The sequence below is a fragment of the Rhincodon typus genome, chromosome 22, assembly GCF_021869965.1.
Source record: "Rhincodon typus isolate 14 chromosome 22, sRhiTyp1.1, whole genome shotgun sequence".
NCBI classification, from domain to species: domain Eukaryota; kingdom Metazoa; phylum Chordata; class Chondrichthyes; order Orectolobiformes; family Rhincodontidae; genus Rhincodon; species Rhincodon typus.
In genome coordinates this window covers 29519768-29540047 of record NC_063353.1, presented here as the reverse complement: position 1 = coordinate 29540047, position 20280 = coordinate 29519768, and the positions used below count along the sequence as shown (strand labels likewise).

The 20280-nt window shown below is 38.3% G+C and overlaps 1 protein-coding gene across 1 annotated transcript in view; it reads left to right on the top strand.

Annotated features, from left to right (window-relative positions):
- Nucleotides 1-20280, top strand: part of reln (reelin) — a 294405-nt gene that overhangs the window by 118219 nt on the left and 155906 nt on the right. The window contains exons 5-8 of the mRNA XM_048609963.1: nt 565-597; nt 7247-7325; nt 10340-10436; nt 14515-14566. Coding sequence (XP_048465920.1) covers nt 565-597; nt 7247-7325; nt 10340-10436; nt 14515-14566 — 261 coding nt within the window. The remainder of the gene's footprint in view (nt 1-564; nt 598-7246; nt 7326-10339; nt 10437-14514; nt 14567-20280) is intronic.

The window sequence follows — 20280 nt, the reverse complement described above, 5'->3', positions numbered from 1 at the left end:
TTCATCCAGCTCTACACCTTGTTATCTCTTTTCTAGCACTATTTTGAATACAATGTTGCTCAGGTTTATAACCCATTTTAATCCTGCAATTAACTTCAATGTCAATGGGAAACATAGGAAAGAAAGGTCAGATTCCTCTGCTTCACTTATCTATCCAGAAGTCTGTACTGATGGAATGTCAGGTCAGATCAGCAATGGGCTGGGGTGTGATGCAGGTGAATAGATTTTATTTGGTTATAAGTGTCAAGCTCACACAAGTGACAGGCATGGCACCAATACTTATAGGAGAGTGGTGAGGAAGAATTTTGAATGATTTTTGAGTGATACTTCTTGGTGGCCTGCCCCCAACTCTGTTTTTCCCATAGGCACCGTTAGTTCTGTGGCGCGATTTTCTATAACATGATGTTGCGCTAGAACACAACTATCGCATTATAGCAGAACCCCGTGTTGTAGATAAAAATTCTTCCATTATAAATTATTTACGTATGAGATCATTATGTTGGAAGAATACAACATTTGTCTAAAAATTAACATAACATAATCCGTTCTGCTTTCATTCCTCAGCTCCCACTGAATCACCCCTACGACCTAAGCTGGGTAAGCGAGAATATTTCAACACTGCATGAAGGCTGTCTGTAGATCTTCCGTGATCTATTGTTGTCGCGATATGTTCTCAACTTACTTTCAGACGCATGCAAAGATTTTATTCAACAATTGTACTACATATACTTGTTTCACTTTGGTTCAAGTTGTCCTATTTATCAATTTAACTTGTTTCATGTTTAACAAGAAGATCATAAAATATATGTAATAATCTTATAGCATTTTATTGTATCATTGCTGACTAATCAGCAAGAATCTTTTCCAGTGTATAAAAATTTCCTCAAAATGTTCTTCATTGTGCTGGCACCTCAAACAATCTCTCAGAATGTGCAGAAAACTGCAGCTAGATGATTATGCTCAGATAAAGACCCTTTCAATAAATAGTGTTATTTATATCAGGGCACAATTTTCCCCTTGCTGGAGGTAGTGAGGAAGATGGCAAGAAGGACAAATAATTGGGCAAGTTACCCGTGGAGTGATACTCCTACCCTCTTGCCATCACAGCAATTAGGTTGTCAGCAAGATGGTTAATGTGTGGCCTCAACTTGTACTGGCATGATTACCTGCCTTCATAGCAGACTGTAAAACTGATTGGTTTCCAAACAGGAAAACCAGGATGACCTGCCTCTGTAGAGTTACCATAGAACCATAGAAATGATACAGCACAGAATGAAGCCATTTGACCCATCTTGTCCATGCTGACCCAAAGATACCCCAATGCCCTTCTAATACCATCTTCCTGCACGCAGCCCATTGCCCTGCAGCTTACAGCACTTAAGGTGAAGATCCAGGTACTTTTTGGAAAGAGTTCAGGGTCTCTGCCTCCACCACCATCTCAGGCAGTGAATTCCAGACACCAGCCACTCTCTGCGTAAAAACATTTTTGCTCACATCCTCTCTGATCCTTCTGCCATTTAGCTTGAATCTACGACCTCTGGTTTTTGAACCCTCTGCCAATGGTAACAGGTTCATCCTATCTAATTTATCTCTACCCTTCACAATTTTGGCATCCCTCAGCCTTCTCCGTTCTAAGATAAACAACCCCAACTTCTCCAATCACTCCTCATAGCTAGAATTCTCTGGCCCTGGTAATATTTTAGTCTGAACTCTCTCCAGAGCAATTACATTCTTCCTGTAATGTGGTGATCAAAATTGCACACAATACACCAGTTGTGGCCCCACCATATTACAGTTGGGGGTGCAATGGGCTCCATTTGCCTCAATCTGAGTGCAGTCAGCAGTAGGGATGGAGAGCAGGCAGCAGGTCACTGAAAACCACTACCCTGCCATTGCTACTGACCCCACCCCATCTCCTTAAAAAGGCACTCACCTACTCACTGTTGCAGCTCCTTAACGTTTCATAGTCTGAGTCTCCAATGACCATCTCTGGGTCCTAATGGCTGCTGCTGTCTGATTGGCTGGCAGCCTGAGGCATTGGTGAGGCTCCTGATTGAACAAAATGTTTTGCAGTCAGAACTTTTAATACCAAGCTGGTGCTGGATCCAGTGAGTTTTCTCCTTGCAGGGGGCTGGGAATTAGTCACCACTGATGTCATCTGTCTCAACAATTTATGCGCACAGCACTAAATCCTAGCCCATAACATTGAATGGACTGGGTGTCATGGTAGGAAAATTCCTTTTATGTTTTAATAATCTCTGGATCCATTATAAGTGGATGTTGGACCCCAAGTACTGTTTTAGATGCAGAGATATATGACTCCATACTGACATGTTATAAACTGCTTCAATGTTGTATTTTTAATATAATATTTAACCATATACTAGTTTATTAAGCTGAAGCTTTTTTGATCTTTTATTTATCCTTTAGCCTTGAGATCCTGTCTGAAAGCAATGTAAGCCATTATCTTCAGAGTGTGTGATATTTTATGACATGCGACCTACTGACACACAAGTCCCAATTTTGTGTGACCCCATTCTAGCAGTGTTATTTTGTTCAATCATTATTTCTGCTTTACTGCCCTTGCAATAGGAAGTAACAAATAGCTGCAACAATTGAGGTGGCATGTAAGATGGTTGGGATGATGACACTTACAGCAACTACTCACAAACTGTTGTATAAAGAGAACCATATCATCAGATCTAAAGATACCTCTGATGTTAAGTGCACATTGGCTCCAGAACAGTGGTCCATATGTTTTGATCATGCTACTCCTACCCGCGTATGTCAGTGAAATATGTCGTCCATACCTCTGTTTCACTGTGGATGCACTTAAAGTCAGCTTTTCCTGTTGATGCCAAGTTCATCACAACATGTTCTATGTAACTCAATCCATCCAGGCCATTGTAATGGCTCTGTATCAGATAGACCAGTCTTCTGTACATCCCAAATAACAAGTGACTAATGTGTTTACTAGAAGAAGCAACTTTATCGCTTTCAGGGAAAGGATACAACAATTCAAAAGGGCTTTGAATGTTTACAATCTAGCAGGCCTCACAAGGTCGAGAGCATTATTGATGGAACTGATCTGGCCCTCATGGCTGCTCAAAAGAGCCTCAATGGATATGTAAACAAGGAGAGTTATCAGACCCATTAATATGCAAGTGCTCTCTGAGTGCAATAATGTCATCCTGCACAATAATGTTGTCCTACACTGTACTGAACATTATCCAGGGAAACCCACAATGCTTTGTATTCTGCAGTAGTCTGTAGATCGTGTATAGCTTGATGCTCTGAAGAGAATGTCCAGATGGCCCTTGGACTAGCGCCATCTTTTGTATCCATGGCTCCTGACCCCAAGTAGAAGCAGCCACAGCCTAGCTGAGCACAGGTATAATGAGTCCCAAGCCACCAATTGTGTCATTCTGGAGCACCCCATTGAGATGCTAAAACAAGATTTTAGTACTTAGACTAATTCGGTACACTGTTGATGTACATCATGTACATAGTCGTTCCGGTCTGCTATGTGATGTTACAATTTCAAGAGGGTGAGCATTCAATTAGACGAGTAGGACAATAGTGGAAAAGTAGGTAAAGAGGTGAAGGATTATGCTCTTCAAGCAGGAATATGGTTTCAAAACAGTTATAGAAAACTACTCAAGTAAGTGATACCTACACTGACCTACCATCTTCCATCTGCCTATGTTATGACATACAGTGAAGATTCCAGAGTATTTCCAGTTGGCTTGCTAATTCACCAGTCTGCCCATCATTGCACACTGTTATGACGCAGAGACAGATGGCCAAGTCACCTCTGTATTCACAACGCAGTATAATTAAAACTTTCAAAGACCCTCAAAATTGACCCCAATGGTTCTTATTCAGACTTTGAGAATAATTGGTTCGACTCCGGGTTTGTAGCTTAAACAAAAGATATAGCAATTTATTAACAATGCAGTAACTTTAGCAGAGCAAAATTAAATTAAACAAAATTAAACCACAAAGTAATCTAATTAATGTCAATGATATAAACCCAATAACTTTTGTTTTCAGCTCCATTCACATAAAAGATAGACGGATAAATTAAAGGAAAGAAAATAACAAAACTGGCCAGATTACTTATGCACTTTTCATGATGCATTGTTCCACAGGAACATATGAATGTTTCTTGGTTGATTTTTCTGAATACCTCAATTAGTTCCCCCTTTACAATTCACTCTGAGGAAGTTTCAGCAATTCTTATAACTTAGTTTCAATTCCGCGAACTTCCAAAAGCTGACAATGGGAGGTTAGGCAGGGAGCTTTCACATCATGCTGAAGCATCAACAGCTAAACTCCTCCTCTCAGAAACACAGTGCAAAAGCCAGTTTAAACTCTCTGGACCCTCCTTCTGTTTGACCATCGTGTTCTCTCCCAGACTTGCTGGCACCATTTCCTAGATACTGACCTCATTAATGACCAAACATCTGCTATCTGGTTAAATATCCTGCTTTCCCCCAGTGTCCAAGAGTCTGTAGAATCGTTTGAACAAGAACTAACCTGCAATTAACTTCAGGCCTGGCCCTACAAACAAACAGCAGGGAATAGGAACAATTTGTTCCTTTTTTAAAAAACATAAGCTGCTGCCCACAGTTCCAAAGGTTATCCTCAGCTCACAGTTCACAGCTTTAAACCAAAACTGAGAAAAGAGTAAAATAAAAATGATGAAAATCAGCAAGGATTCTAAAAACGCCCTTTTGCATTCATCTACCAAGCAGTTATGAAACAGTAAAGAGGAACTGTTTGCATAAAATTGAATTTATCTATTTCCAATACCCAATATTCCCTTTAGTTATTCCTTAATCTTCCTAGCCTTTCAGTGAGAAAATTATTTCTGCTGGAAAGTAAAGCAGCACTTTGAGCCTGTGATATGGTTATAGGTCTGAACTTCTGGTTGCATGGACCCCAAAAATCCAAGGAACAATTGGATCTGTGCACAACAACAACATAGCTGCCAGCATGTCAATCTCTTTCAATCTTATGTAGTATTTGGTTGCATTGGGAAGATGTGTGTACACCTTGTAAGAAGGTGACCTGCTTTGTCCTTCACCAACTGCACCACTGGTGCTGAGCACCACAGCTGGAGCCCCAACAGGCTGGGTGATGATAATTTATAAGATGTTAACAAAATGGATACAAACACAAGTTCCTTTACAATATACAGGAGCTATTTGAAAGAAACTCATTACAAATATCCAAAAGAAAGTTTCAGACCCTTTATAGACATTCAAACCTGATGAAGCTTCACCCCTATCTCCAACACTAAAGCTCCTTGTTCAGTTGGCATGGACTTAATTGGCTTCCTTTTTGGCAAGGTTCTGTGAATTCAATCAATGCTATTCTTTTCAATTAATGTCTCTCCCTGAGACCTTACATAGCCTTACTAAATTAATGTCCTTCACAGCTTTGTAGGGTATCTTCCTCTCTGACATGACCACACCCTCCTCCCTCTGGAATTTTCTTCTAAGCAACTTGGGACTTTTATCTTCCTACCCTGAATGTTTAGGAGACTGCTAAATGTCCAGCACTTCTGCTGCTAAAAATCTATTTCTCTTTGGGTTGTAAAACTCCAGTCAGTAAACACCTTAGCAATTATCCATGTGGGTTTCCTTGTCATCTACCTAAAATCACATGGTATCTTGGAAATTTTGTCTTTGGCTCACTATTCAAAATGACCTTTTGATCTTAAAAGAAATAAGACTTTCACAGTACTCAAAAAAAATCGATTTTCTTCCATCTTAAAATCTAGGTTTCCGTGTGATAACAATATACTATGAGCCTTCATCACAACAGCAATGTATAGATGTTTAGGTTACAATGACAGCAGTCTTAGGGTTTGTGTTCGGTCCCTGATTACTGTTGGCATCCTCTGTAAATGACTGAGAAAATCCCACATGCTCATTTGTTTTTTACATTCGAACAAGTCCCTGTTAGTAACCTCAGAATGTGACATATCACTATTCTTGACAGGGAATGTCCTATCATTTATGCATGCAAAATGAGAAGAAAATTCATTTTGCAAACAACTCTTTGATATTTATCTGATCTCGCAGCTCAAAAATGCTTCGCTTGATTAGACGCCAAATTAGCAACTACACTTGGACAGACCACAGGATGGTTTGGTGGGAGAAAAAAAAATGTCACATTAAGAGGATGCTTTTCTTAGAATGAAACAAAGCAGATTATTGTTGCAAAGTCAAGGAAATTTTAGTCTACATCTAGCAATGTTATACCCTAAAACACTTAATACTGGAACTGAGCCCCTGAAACTGGAAGGTTTCAGACAACAACACTAACACACTTTATATTCATGAACAATAAAATTACAATCATTCAAGAAAACAATATTGTCAAGATATAAATAGTCAACAATGGAATTATTAATTGTTTCATTGATTTGATTATTTGAATCCCCACATGATTTCTTTTAACACTAATTTTACTGCCTATCTGAATTCTAGAATATGCATTGAACGAGGCCTCAGCTTATTTTTAAGTATTTATGTTTAAAGGATAGACCGATCTTTAAAACTTTTACATTGCTTAAGTAAAACTTTGTTGATATAACCATGTTGAGTATGAAGACTTGTAAATAAATAATCACAAGCTTGATTATTCTGGTAACTCTCTCAGAGACTATAACCAGTACCATGCTCAATAAATGCTTTACAGGCACTAGGGGCGGGACTGAACAGCACAATTGGATGCTAATGAAGGCATGCAGCAGTACATAATAAGACACTAAAATACAACCTGCATCCCTTGACACACTGCAATTTTTAATGGAGCACAGTCATTTTCAATGCCCCATGTGCCATTAACCTTTACAGTTGCCATTTGCATTCATTTAAATTTTAAAGATATAAACCAAAACAAACTAATGCTACCATGGCGATGAAAAATGTACAAACCTCAGTTGCTAAGATTTGCATGCATCCTGTCCTTGAAAGAACTGGCTTTGAATAGAGGCCAAACAAAAGCACAGTTAACTCTCCAGAGCGTTGTGCTTAGTATAAATTAGTTAAAATTTACTAATATAAATGTTATATTTGTATATTTCATATAAATTAATATAAATGTTTTCTCTTAATAAAATAAAACTTGGAGGAGTTCTTAAGACATTGTCAGACAAGCTCAGATTTTGTTTTCCAGAACAAATTGTTTTGTGATAGATTGTTTATTAATAGGACTTAATTTCCTTTCTTAGCTGAAATCCATAGTGCCAGTGTGATTCTGCGGGATGACTTTGATTCATATCCACAACTGGAACTGAATCCAGACATCTGGTAAGTGCTCAATTTTGGTAATTTGGAGGGGAGCTGAAGGTCTTATTATCAATATCATTATTTTGACACTTGTTACGAAGCAGAGTCCATCTGTTGTGAATGCTAGTGGGCGCTCAGCCAACTAAAATATTCAAATTGGAAATTGTCAGGTGTGTCAACTCCTTACCTTGAATTTATATAGTGACCTTACTGCAATACACATTCTCCAGGTATTTCACAGATGGGGAGCAGATGCCAAACAAACGTGTTAAAAGAAACAACCCAACTTACAGATGAAAAGGTAGCTTTTAGTGATGTTTTTAAAGCAAGGACAGGGGTTAGCAATGTGAACAGATATCAAGAAGAAGTTCTAGGGAGTAGGACAGAAATCTAACTGGATTAGTAATCCAAGGGCCCGGGTTAATGCTCTGGTTTGAATCCCACCATGGCAGCTGGTGGAATTTGAATTCAATTAATAAATCTGCAATAGTCTAAGTGATGGTGACCATGATAATTGCCATTGATTTTTGTAAAAATCCATCTGGTTCACTCATGCCCTTTAGGGAACAAAATCTCTTATCCTATCTGGTCATACCTCCATGCAAATCCAGACTCACACAATGTGGTTGACTCTTAATTGCCCTCTGAGGTGGCGTGGAAAGCCACTCAGCTGAGGGAATTTAGGAATGGATAATAAATACTGGCTGAGCCAGTAATACCCACATCTCACATGAACGCATAAAAAAATCTGAAGCATATGTCACCAATGATTGCACAAACTGGACAGAAGGTACACAGACCTATACACAAGTCCAGGTTTTCACCCTTCGTGCAGTTGCCAAGATCTTCAGACTCTCAGAAGTATGTGCAGCTTTTGCAGGGGTAGGCACACATAGAAGCAATCTATGGAGAAATATCATATTTCAATCTTCAGTATTTTTGAACTCCCATTTGCTCAAGGCTCACCTCACATAAAACTGAAACAGTCTTATTTGGGATTCTCCCATAGTTTACTTTCAGCTGAAACACAAAATGCCTCTCATGTTTTCTCCTTGAAGGTTTTGTCTTTTGTCCTTCATTTCTTTTCTCTCTCTTTTCCACTCTTTTTTGTTTCTCTGCTTTGCTCCTTTTTCCCTCCCCCTTTACTTCCTTGTTAGCTTTATCCTGCAGAGATCTGGCTATTCGTGTGAAACTTTATGGGTTACAAAAAATATGTCACTGAGAAACCTGCTTCCAAAGAAGTTCCTTTATTCAAAATATTCAATGATTCTGTAATAGATTATTTATCTCAAAATATGGACTTGCGAACATTATTTAATTTTTTGAGCCCAATGGATCAAATACTTAAGGACTTATTTTTATTAATTCGGAGGATGTAGGCTTTGTTGGATGGCTCAGCATTTATTGACCATCCCTAATTGTCCTTGAGAAGATGATGGTGAGCTGCCTACTTGAACCCTGCAGTTCATTTGGTCTAACAGCTGTTGTTCAGCTAAATCCTAGAAAGCCGTATCAGCAAAAATTTATAAGATTAAAGATGAAGAGATGTAGTTTCTTAATCTGATCATAAAGTACATAACATTTGCCCTGTGAGATTGGCACGGCTTGTTCAGATTGACTGAATTCTAGTCTGAAGCAATTCAAAACGTTGTTAAAGCCTGGGGGTGACTTTCAAAAGAGTATTGGCGGAAACAGTTGGTGACAACTCAGTCCTCAATTCATAATGGTAGCTAGAATACATTTGTCTCCTTAAAATGTTTACATCAGTGCAGTTCTGGAGATGGTCATGTTTAGTTCTCGTAGAATTCCATTATGATCCCTGCAAATTCACACCACCACAACTGTACTGTTTACTGAAGAGAAAAAGTTCAACAATTTTTATATCAATTTAGTCACAGTATCTATTTGAACTAAAATAGGAATAATTATTTGTAGCCACATACAAAGCTGATAATATTGTCGTCAATCAACTAATTAGTACATAAGATGGCATCTCAGCAAAATATTTTACCTCACAAATCAACCCCTTTATATGGTAACTTCCTGCTTAACTTTTGACCCCTTATTAATAAAGGTCCCTGTAAACCCTGTGTCTCTAATGTTTAAAACATGCTTTTAACTTGTCCTTCAGCTTCAGTGTTCATACATTGTAACACTCCACGTAGCTGAAAAAGATAAAATGTAAAATTCCAAATACTGGAAGTAGAAAATATTGGAAACACATACAAGAGGTCAGTGAATATCTGAAGAGAAAGACAGCTAATCTTTAAAGTGTAACACTTCATCAGAAATATTCTTTCTGAATGAATTGTTTGTTAGGAATCTGGCTTTGCCCATCTATCTTCATTTTTCAAACATGTTTGGGGGATGCAGATGTTGAGACCAGCATATATTGCCTACCCTAATTACTCTTGAGAAGGTGGGATGAGTCACCACCTTAAACTACTGCATCCGTGATTTAAGCATGTTTCTTTAATGTTAAGGATTCTGCATTATGCAGGGTTTTTTAAAAAAAAGTTTGATGCTGTACTGTTCTTACTTCCTGTACCTGATTCAGTTGGCAGCCTGCTAAGCCTGAGTCTGAAGTTAATGGCTTCTAGTCCCAATGCACACTTAAGCCCACCGTGTAGGAATGACAACATTTGGAGTAATTACAGGACTGCTGCATTGTCAAAAGTGCCGTTGTCAAACAAGATGTTAAACCAAAGCCCTCTCAGATTCCTCAAATACATATAAAGTAATTGCATGGCATTATACTTCTCTCAACCAAAGTCAACAGAAACAGTTTAAGTGGTTGCTTGATCACTTGCTGATTATGGGATCTTCTTGAGTGTATTGGACTATCACATTTGCTACAGTCAGTGCCTGTGGTTCAAAAGCAATTAATTGGCTGTGAAGTTCTTTAGGACATTCTGAGGAAATGGAAGATGCTACCTAAATGCAAATTATTTATTTCTTTTCATGTTTAATCATTTAAGGTCAGTCCACTAGGCTGTATGAATTAAAGTATTCTTTCTTTGTCTGATTTCTCTAAGGTTTGAATGCAGCCACTGTGTGATAGGGAATCAGTGTGGTATCATTATGCATGGCAATGCGATTACATTCTGCGAGCCATATGGCCCACGAGAACTGGTAAATTGCTTTTAAATGTGAAGAATTTACTTTATGAAATTACAGCTGATTGATTTATGCTTTCTGCAATTAACTATGACAGAAAATGATGTTTTTATTGTGATAGAAGCTGTCATTAACTGCGTGCATATTTTTCAAGTATTACCATACACTCATTGGCTGGAACTCCATCCTGGTCCATTCAGAGCCCAGAACTGGCCTACGCAGGCAGAATGCACCCCAACCAGAGGTCCAAGGCAACTTGAAATTAAGCCTGAGATCTCACTTTAATGATTTAGCCAAGATGCAATTGCCAGTCACATTTCCACAGGTAGTTTTATTATTCCATCAGATGGGCAGATGATGGTATAGCGGTAATGGAACTGGACTGTAATCCAGAGGTCCAGACTAACGCTCTGGAGACATGGGTTTGAATACCATCATTGCGACTGGTGGAATTTAAATTTAGTTAACAAATCTGGATTTGAAAGCTTCAATCATGGTGACAATCACCGTACAACCATTGCTGATGGTCATAAAAAACCATCTGGTTCACTAATATGTTTTAGGGAACTAAATCTGCTATCCTTACCTGATCTGGCCTACATGTGAGTCCAGACCCAAAGGTTGACCCTTTCCCATGCCCACACAAAGAATAGAAAGAAGACTTGGAAGATTTGTCAAATGTCCTTAGAAATGCTGTATAGTTGCAAATCGTTAATCTATTCTTCCTTGACCATTTCTAGTCTTCATGACAAACATAAAGAAAATCATTGTGCAAACATTGTATTAGTAAAGATGAGACAATGAACAGACTGAAAATGTTATTTACTCCTCAAAAATTATATTGTTTGAAATTCTAACTAAACTGCTTCGTAGGATATGATTGGCAGAAAACATTCAGTGCAGTATTAAAATTCCATCATTAAAGTGGTAAGTTATGCAAATAAAAACAGAATTTATCTCTGGATTCCCCAAAATCATAGTCTTGAATGTATGAGTGCTGCTTAAAATTTGTAGATAAAATCTGATTTTTCTCATTTAATTCACAGTTTGGATCCCAGACTATTTACTGTTAGGACAGGTCTATTTAATTTACCAGTAATCCGATTCTACCTCTAAAGATCTGTATTTTAACCCTTTCTTGAATAAAGAGCTTTGTCAGTTCTTGGAGAAGAGGTAGTTTAAATCTCCGACTATTTAGTAAAGTGACAGCCACATAGAACAATCATAGGAAAGATTTAAATGTTGTTGTAAAATCATATGATTTAAGCTGCTTTTTAAAGGAAAGAGCTCACATTTTCAGAATGTACTTAGCTCTGGTGAGCTTCTGATTATGGAGGCTCATTAGTAAATCCGTGCCTCCATATCTTGGCAGCGTTTACAGACCAGGGAGCTCTTTGGATTGCCATACTCTATGGGTGATTCTGACGAAACTCTGTGTCATTGATGTATGTAGGAAGGACTAAAAGGGAAGGGCAATTCCTTTATATAAAACAAATTTCAGTTTATTTTACAAAGCAGAAACAATAGGCAGTCTTTCATATGTTTAACTGAATATGAGATGGGGCATTCAGTACTGAAAGAACTAACCTTTTCTTCCAAAAGTCCTTAAAGTACTACAAAAATAGGAACATGTGATATGAAAACAGATGTCACAGTCTGGATAGAACTAGCATCTCAAAAGTGAGCATTCCTGAAGCATTTTGGGACATTTACAGCAGAATTGTATTTAACCACAATCTGTAACCTCATGGCCTGGTACATTCCCTACGCAATCATTGGCATCAAGCCATGGAATCGCCCTTGGCTCAATGAAAAGAACAGGAGTAAATGCCAGAAGCAGCCCCAGACATATCTATAGATGAGGTGTCAAGACAACTTGCATACCAAACAAAGGAAACAGCATTAAATTGTGTTAAATTGCCCCATAGTATCCAGGCATATGCAGACTAGGTGGATTAGCCATGGGAAATACAGGGTTACAGGAACAGAGTTAGGGGTTGGCCTGGGTGGGATGCTCTTTGGAGGGTCAGTGCAAATTTGATGGGCCGAATGGCCTGCTCCCACACTATAGGGATTCTATGTTGGTTCTATAATATGAATTGAGAGCAGCACTATTGCAATTTGACCTCTTGACCATGATCTTCCATTCAGCAAGACCATGGCTGATCTGTTTGTGTTTCAAATTACACATTCCAACCTACTCCTGCTAATGTCTGATTCATGCCCCTGACTAAAATCTTATCTACCTTCAAAATTATTCAATGACACGACCTTTTAGGGCAGGGAATTCCAAAGTTGCACAAGTCTCTAAGAGAAAAAAAATTGCTCCGTTCTGTCCTAAGTGGGTGACCCCTAATTTTAAAACAGTGTTCTCTAGTTCTGAACTCATCTGCAAGAGGAAACATCCTTTCCACCTGCACCTTGTCATGACCATTCAGGATTTTATATATTTCATTCAGATTGCTCCTCATTCTTCTAAACTCCAGTGAAAACAAGCCCATTCTGTGTAACTTTGTCTCATAAGACAACACACTCATTCCAGATATACAGTAGATCCATTTGGGGACATGAAAAGATTCCTCAGTTCTCGAAACTGGGATAGGGTCTAGTTGGTTTGATGAAGCCCCAATCCACTCCTTGATCAGAAGTGAACGTGTTTCAAAGAAAAAAATCAAACCCAGTGACTTCAGGAGAAGAAATAAGAAAACAGTAAAAAGACTGGAAAGAAAAGTAACAAAAGTCAAAATTGAGAAGTCCAGTGGTTTATAATGTCCATTTGTGGAGGTATAAGATATCTTGTATTTAGAGAAATGTCTTTTTCTAATCCCACAGTATAGTGCCTCTAATGAGTCACTCAAAACTCTCCAGTCTCTTTCCTCCTGTTAGATGGTGTAGAGCCTTATTAAGACTTGAGCTTGTCTTACAGAGCTGTAAGGTTGCACTGCACAAGGTTGAATGCATACTCAAGTGCTCGAGTTTGCTCATCGCTAAAGATCTCTTCTCTCCAACAGCTGTTGACTATATCACGTTAGATGGGCTTGGGCAGCTGCAATCAAATTATAAATGGACACAGAATTTTGTGCACAAAATTGCCCTCACTGTTCACATTGTACAGCTATTACAGCACAAAACAACAGCATGCGAAATATTGATGATTAATTAGTCACCAGCATTTGAGTACAATTTGGATTGTGAGTCATCCAATTTATCTGGTGAATGGCAGCCATTTCAAATGATAAATGAAACAATTGCACAACCTTTGGGATAAATGGATGAAAAGCATCATACATATGCTGATTACATTGCTAATTAATTGACTATTAATGCCTAGCTTAATTTTTCAGTTATACTCAGTTTATGCTCCCAGCTGTCAGCAACAAGTCAGCCTCCTTTGTTAATGATATTTCAACATTCAGTAACTGTTTTTACAAATGCTGTTGCATTAATTTTTTCTTTAAATATTTAAACTGTTCTTTTGACTTTGTTTATGACTAGTATTAACAAGGATTTCTCAACTGAAAGTAAGTTTAGTGACTGTAAACCCAGTGATAGATCGGAATTTGTCAGAAAAGACTTGGATTGCACCATAAAGAAACATCAAAGCGAGCATTGAATCTCAGAACATAAAGAAATAATTGTTACCTTGTAAAGTACATTCTGACTTGGTTGAAGGAATTGAATCAATCCGAGATTTGATAGAAGGTTAAAAAATATGGGTTTGAGGTAAGGAAAAGATGAAAACCTCTGAAAATAGGATCTGGACAACAAAGTGATCTTAGGGGTTGCACCTGTTTTTCTGATTCCTACATCCTTATTCTCCTCTTGAAATTTAGTTGCAGGTTCACATTAAGTTTTGAGTGCAATCCTAATGGTTTGAGTGGGAATTCTGATTCATACAAAAGACTTTCTTAATTAGCCCGAAGCTTACACCACAAAGTGCCAAATTCCTCTTTAAAAACTTAGCTGCTTCCAGGGAATGTCAGAGGGTTCCATTTGAAGTGACATCAGCCAAAGAGCATTCTAATTCAATTATTTCAGCAGTTTAAATCAAGATATGTCCTTTTGTAATTTCCTTGCATTTTTTTTCTTCTAGACCACTGTTATGCTTAATACAACCACAGCATCTGTTCTTCAGTTCTCCATTGGTAAGTGATATTAACCTTTTCTTCACTTATCCAGCCCAATCAACATTGAAATAGAAATCTTTGGGATGAAGTAAGAGCTTTCACTCCAAATATATTTCACTTTAACAAGGCAAACTTTTTACAATATGCTTAACCTATTGAAAACAAATTAATTTTTTAGCATGTATTCTAGAGAAATAACAAATAAGTTCTTGTGTTAATTATCTTACACAATTAAAGAATGAGAACTTGCATTTACGTATCACTTCACAATGTGCAAAACTCTGTACAACCCATGCAGGAACTATGAAGTGCAAACACTTTTGTAATGCAGGAAACACAGCGGTTGGTCTTATACAAAGCAAGGTTCCATAATCCACAATTTGATGCTGATCAGATATTTGTTTTGAAATGTTTATTGAGAGATAAATGTTGATCGGCACACTGAGAAGAAGTCCCCTGTTCTTCAATGCTACATTGGAGTGCTAGCCTAGATTCTTGTGCTCAAATCCCTGGAGGTATACATTCTGACTTATAAGCAAAAGTGCTACCAACAGAACTACAGCCAACAAACAGATGTAAGTTATGAATGTTATTTGTGATATATTTGTAAAAGCATTTTGTTTAAAACTTTCCCAAATCAGGTTTTTCTCAATTCAGAAGCAGTTTTACTTTACCATATTTAGAGTGGCATGGTGACTTAGTGGTTAGCACTGCTGCCTCACAGTGCCAGGGACCCGGGTTCGATTCCACCCTCGGGCGACTGTTTGTGTGGAGTTTGCACATTCTCCCTGTGTCTGCATGGGTTTCCTCCAGGTGCTCCGGTTTCCTCCTACAGTCCAAAGATGTGCAGGCTAGGTGGATTGGCCATGCTAAATTGCCCATAGTGTTCAGGGATGTGTAGCTTGGGTGGGCTATAGGGGGATGGGTCTGGGTGGGATGCTCTGAGGGCCGCTGTGGACTGGTTGGGCTGAAGGGCCTGTTTCCACACTGTAGGGGATCCTATGATGATTAAAATATTGTGGATCACATAAACATGTGAATGAGGGGCAGGAGTAGGCTATTTCCTTTGTGAGCTTGCTCCACATAATCTAGCTCAACCTTAAAAATATTTAATAACGCTGACTCCATTTCTCTACAAGAAAGAGAATTCCACAGACTAACAACCCTCTGAGAGAAAAGATTTGTCCTCAATGTCTAGTCTCTTCCACCATGGAAAACATCCTCTCAACATTCACCCCGTAAAGTCCTCTCAGGATCTTCTATGTTTCATTCGTTTAAACTCCAATGGATGATGGCCCAAACTCTCCAAACATGCCTCACAGAACAACCTGTTAATCCCAGTAATCATTCTAGTGTACCTTTGCTATACTGCGTCTAATGCAATTATATCCTTTCTTCAAGGCCAAAGCTGTATGCAGTATTCTGGATGTGGTCTCACCAATGCAATGTACAACTGTAGCAAAGCGTAAATTATTTTCCCCTTGAACATTCCATTTGCCTTCCTAATCACTTGCTGTACCTGCATATAACCCTTTTGTGATTCATGTATCATTGTACCCAGAACCCTCTGCACTGTGGAGCTCTGCAGTTTCTCTGCAGTTGAATAATAGAATACCACAATAGAAATTAATGAAAATAAAATTACACTTAGGTTTCTAACTTTCAATCTAAGTTGTTTAATGGAAAAAGTTATATAAATATAATTGAAACTATGGGCTGGTACAAATAAATACTGTGCTGTGAGGGAGTTTTAAGAAACTTTCCCGTCACAGTATTTTACATGGCATATTTTTAATCTCAACCAAGACAGTTTTCAGAAGCAAGGCTGAAGATGAGGCATTTCCCATTGGTTTTCATACTTTTCTGTGTAAAGGATTGCCCCTCAAATGTTGGCACAATCGTCCATCCACTGCACATATTGGTGCACGCACAAGGGACTATTTCAAATCTGGCAGACTTCTAGAGACTTCTGACCTGGCTTCAATAAGGCAGGGCCAAAACAATGTTGTGTTGTCAGTGGGAGAAAAGTTCATTATTGATGTGCTGTAACAAAGAGAATATTTTACTCTGTGAACCAACACAGACATCTGATGACCTCAGTGATCATCTCTCAGTCCAAACACCAATGCATCAGATTAAGTTATCTTTCAACAGTCTTGAGTGAACCTTGTCGATTAGTCAAAAAACAGCAGCAACGTATATTTAACGGTCACTTACAGCAACAATCTGTCCCTATCTGCCACTTAGAGCAGCAATGTGTACCTCTGCCACTTTAGTCATAGAATTCTGCCTCTCATTGCAACAGAAGTAGGCCATTTATAACCTCTCAAAACTGATCCACTATTCAAGGAGACAATGGCATTCTCTGACCTAAACCCATAAACCTGTCTTTGTCCATAATCCCTTAACCCCTTTAGATAACAAACTCTATTAGTCTAAAATTTAAAATTAATAGTTAATCTAGCATCAAAATTCCAAGCATCTATCACTCATTCAATTGTTTTCTAATTTCACCCCTGAAATCTAGACTGTGCCACCAGACCTAGACTACATAACTAGTTGAAATAGAGAAAGAAATTACCTTTTCCCTTTAATATCTTGAAGATTTGATTAAATTACCCCTTAACTTTACAAATTGCAGAGAATATCCTCGTTTGTGTAACTTGTCTAAATTTATCACCAAAATTGTTCAATCTTGTGACTACACTGATCAATCAGAGTAGAGTGGTTAGACTGCATCGAAGTGTGCTGAAATATGAAATGCTGGACAAAATATAATTTGACATTGAGATTTTTCTGTAAGACAATGTGCAAAACCTATGAATATGACAAAACCTGTAAGAAAGTTAAAAGAGTTGATGATTGGAGAGAATTTGATTAAGTGAGTGGAAAAGCATGGAAAGCGGACCTTATAAAAGAGTGGGAGATTCCACCATCAAGTTTCATCATCATTTTTAAAAACAACAACAACATCTTTCAACAATTCAACAAGCAGATATTCTCCCAGTAAGGGAGGTGATAAGAAACAGCTGTCTATCCCAACATCGAAAAAACTCTTCTCATGTAGTTCAAGGCAGCCCAAGTGAAAGAGTATCCGAGTCCAGCTCAGTTCTAAAGGAGCTGGATCACAATGAGTTCACCTTCAGAAACAGATGGCAGGTTTGATTCAAGACCAGGCACAACAACGTAAGTGGGGAGGCTGACAGCAATGACAGATGATTGGTTGCAAAATGACCCTGCCCACGAACTGAATGAAAACGAACAAAAAGACGTTATTATCACAGACAAAACTAGATTATTTCACCACTTTTTTTGCCACTCCTTGTTGTTTAAAGGGGAAATATAGAATGGTGGAAAGCAGATCAAGAAACACACCACTACTATGGTCTATGCCAACATGGATGGCACTAAAACACTACAGATATATGCCCTAAGCACCCCAATGTGGTAGGCCTGACATCAAATGTTCTTCTTGCCTCCTCATGTCAAGGTTCAGCAAATGGATCAGGTGTGCTTAGGAAGCAGCTGATTTCTAAAGTTATGCAGGCCATTTTGATGCTGTAAAAAGTATGGAAGATGGTGGAGAAAGCAATAATTGCAAACTGCTTACATCACACTTAGTTTAAACAGGTTATATGACTACATAAGACAATGAGAATGAGGAAGAAGCAGGGTGAAGCCAAGCAACCCAAAGACAGGAGTCAATACAGTGTAGAGCTGGAGGAACACAGCAGGTCAGGCAGCATTAGAGGAGCAGGAAGTCAACATTTTGGGTTTATACCAGTCATCAGGACTAATGAAGGGTGTAAATCCGAAACATCAACTTTCCTGCTCCTCTGATGTTGCCTCCAGCTGTGTCCCTCCAGCTCCACATTGTATTGACTTTGACTCCAGTATCTGCAGTTCGTGCTACAACCCAAAGACAGACACTAGCACAGGGTTCAGAAGGCAGAGAAACATTATCGTTCCAGCAAAAGAATACAAAATTCTGCATTTCGTGACTCAGTTCACACTTCTGTTCGGAGATGAACATGTGAATGGATGTGATCAGCTGCTGATCCTTCCTAAGCTAATCCATCCCTTGTTCCAATTTTGCTGGATGCCTGCTGGAGATGTGGTGAGAGGCAAGACCCTCAAAGAACTTGTAGGCATTGAAATTTAAAACGATTTTTTTATTTCACTTTTTCCACTTGTTTATTTCCATTTACATGCTCCGTTGATCTATTTAGCTCAAGAATCATGCTAAAGACTAAAGAAGTACAATTTGTTGTTTTAATAGTTGATATTCATTTACTGTGCAGTCCAATGTACACCACATGTGATGCAATAATTGAGATAAGGTTATGTATAAATAGAAATGAACTGCTCATTCACATTAGGCTGTAGGATTCAGTTTTATATGCTAAGCTGTTGATGCAAATGCAGTTTTTTTGCACTGGTAAAATCGTCAACGATTATATTAGTAAATTAAAGATAAGTGCTGCGCAAGGGTACTTTGTGAAGATAATAAATTGGGACATATTATAATATACTGGCCTCTTTAACTCTTAATATTCTCATAGCATTTCGGGACAATGTTCAAATTAAGTATTTTGAATATGAATAATGAATAAGAATTATTCTCATGAATAAGATTGTATCTACTTGAATCGCTATTTTTTCTTTCGAAGAGCAGAGGGGCAAATTAGATATAATTTGGATTTGGTCCCTTACTCCAGCTGCAGTTCAAATTTCTAATGAGCTATAGCTTTAAATATAATTCTTTGAAACATGATCATGCACAAAATTAATGACATGCCAATGTACAGGTTGTCTTTTTATTAAGGTGTTTAATGCATGTAGAGCTGAGTGCTCCATTTCATTTACTGTTTGTTTCCTTCAGTTGTGAATGTGAATGATGTTCTTTGTAACCGTGAGGAAAAGAGACAAATTGCTTTTTTTCCTGTCTGGTAATGGAGTGCTCCGCTTCTGCTGACTGCTGGGTTGCCCTGGTGATTAACCAAATATATTTTAATCTCACTTCCTTGGAATGATTTTACAAATCCTTTCATGTTGATATTTTTAAACTTTTTTTTAAATTACTTTTGCTGAATTTTCTGAGGTCAAATTTTCAATCGATGGTGGAATAGAGGCTGGCTGCCAGGTTTGCATTTCCCTACTGTTGTTGGGTAACCTACGGTCACTCCAGCCTTGGGAACCTGCCACTGTCCTGGTTTGTCCTGAAAGATTATTTGCTGGGCCCCGACACTGACCTGTATGGGTTCCCAACGCTGTGATGAGACTCACGAATGAAAATTTGGCCCCTCCTTTCGGTTCCGACTTGATCCTGCCGTTCTTTGCACCATTCTTTGATCAAAGGATGACCTGTGATTCCAACACCACCACCCCCCCACCCCGCCACACTTAACTGATAGAACCTCTCTTTCCCAGTTGATATGTGTCACTTGAAACAGAGCTCTCTGCCTAACAAATAAGAATTTCAGGTCTAAAACTGAAATATTGTTACATGACAGTGTTCATACCTTCAAATGTCAGAATCTCAATTAGCCATTGAAATGCAACCAAGTAAGGGATTGTGTCCAAATAGCTGAGAAAGCATAGGTTCCACATAACCTGTTCCATCATCTACTCATAAACAGAAAAAGAACAAATGTTTTAATTAAAAACAATATACAAAACATTTCAGATAACAAGGTGTAGAGCTGGATGAACACAGCAGGCCAAGCAGCATC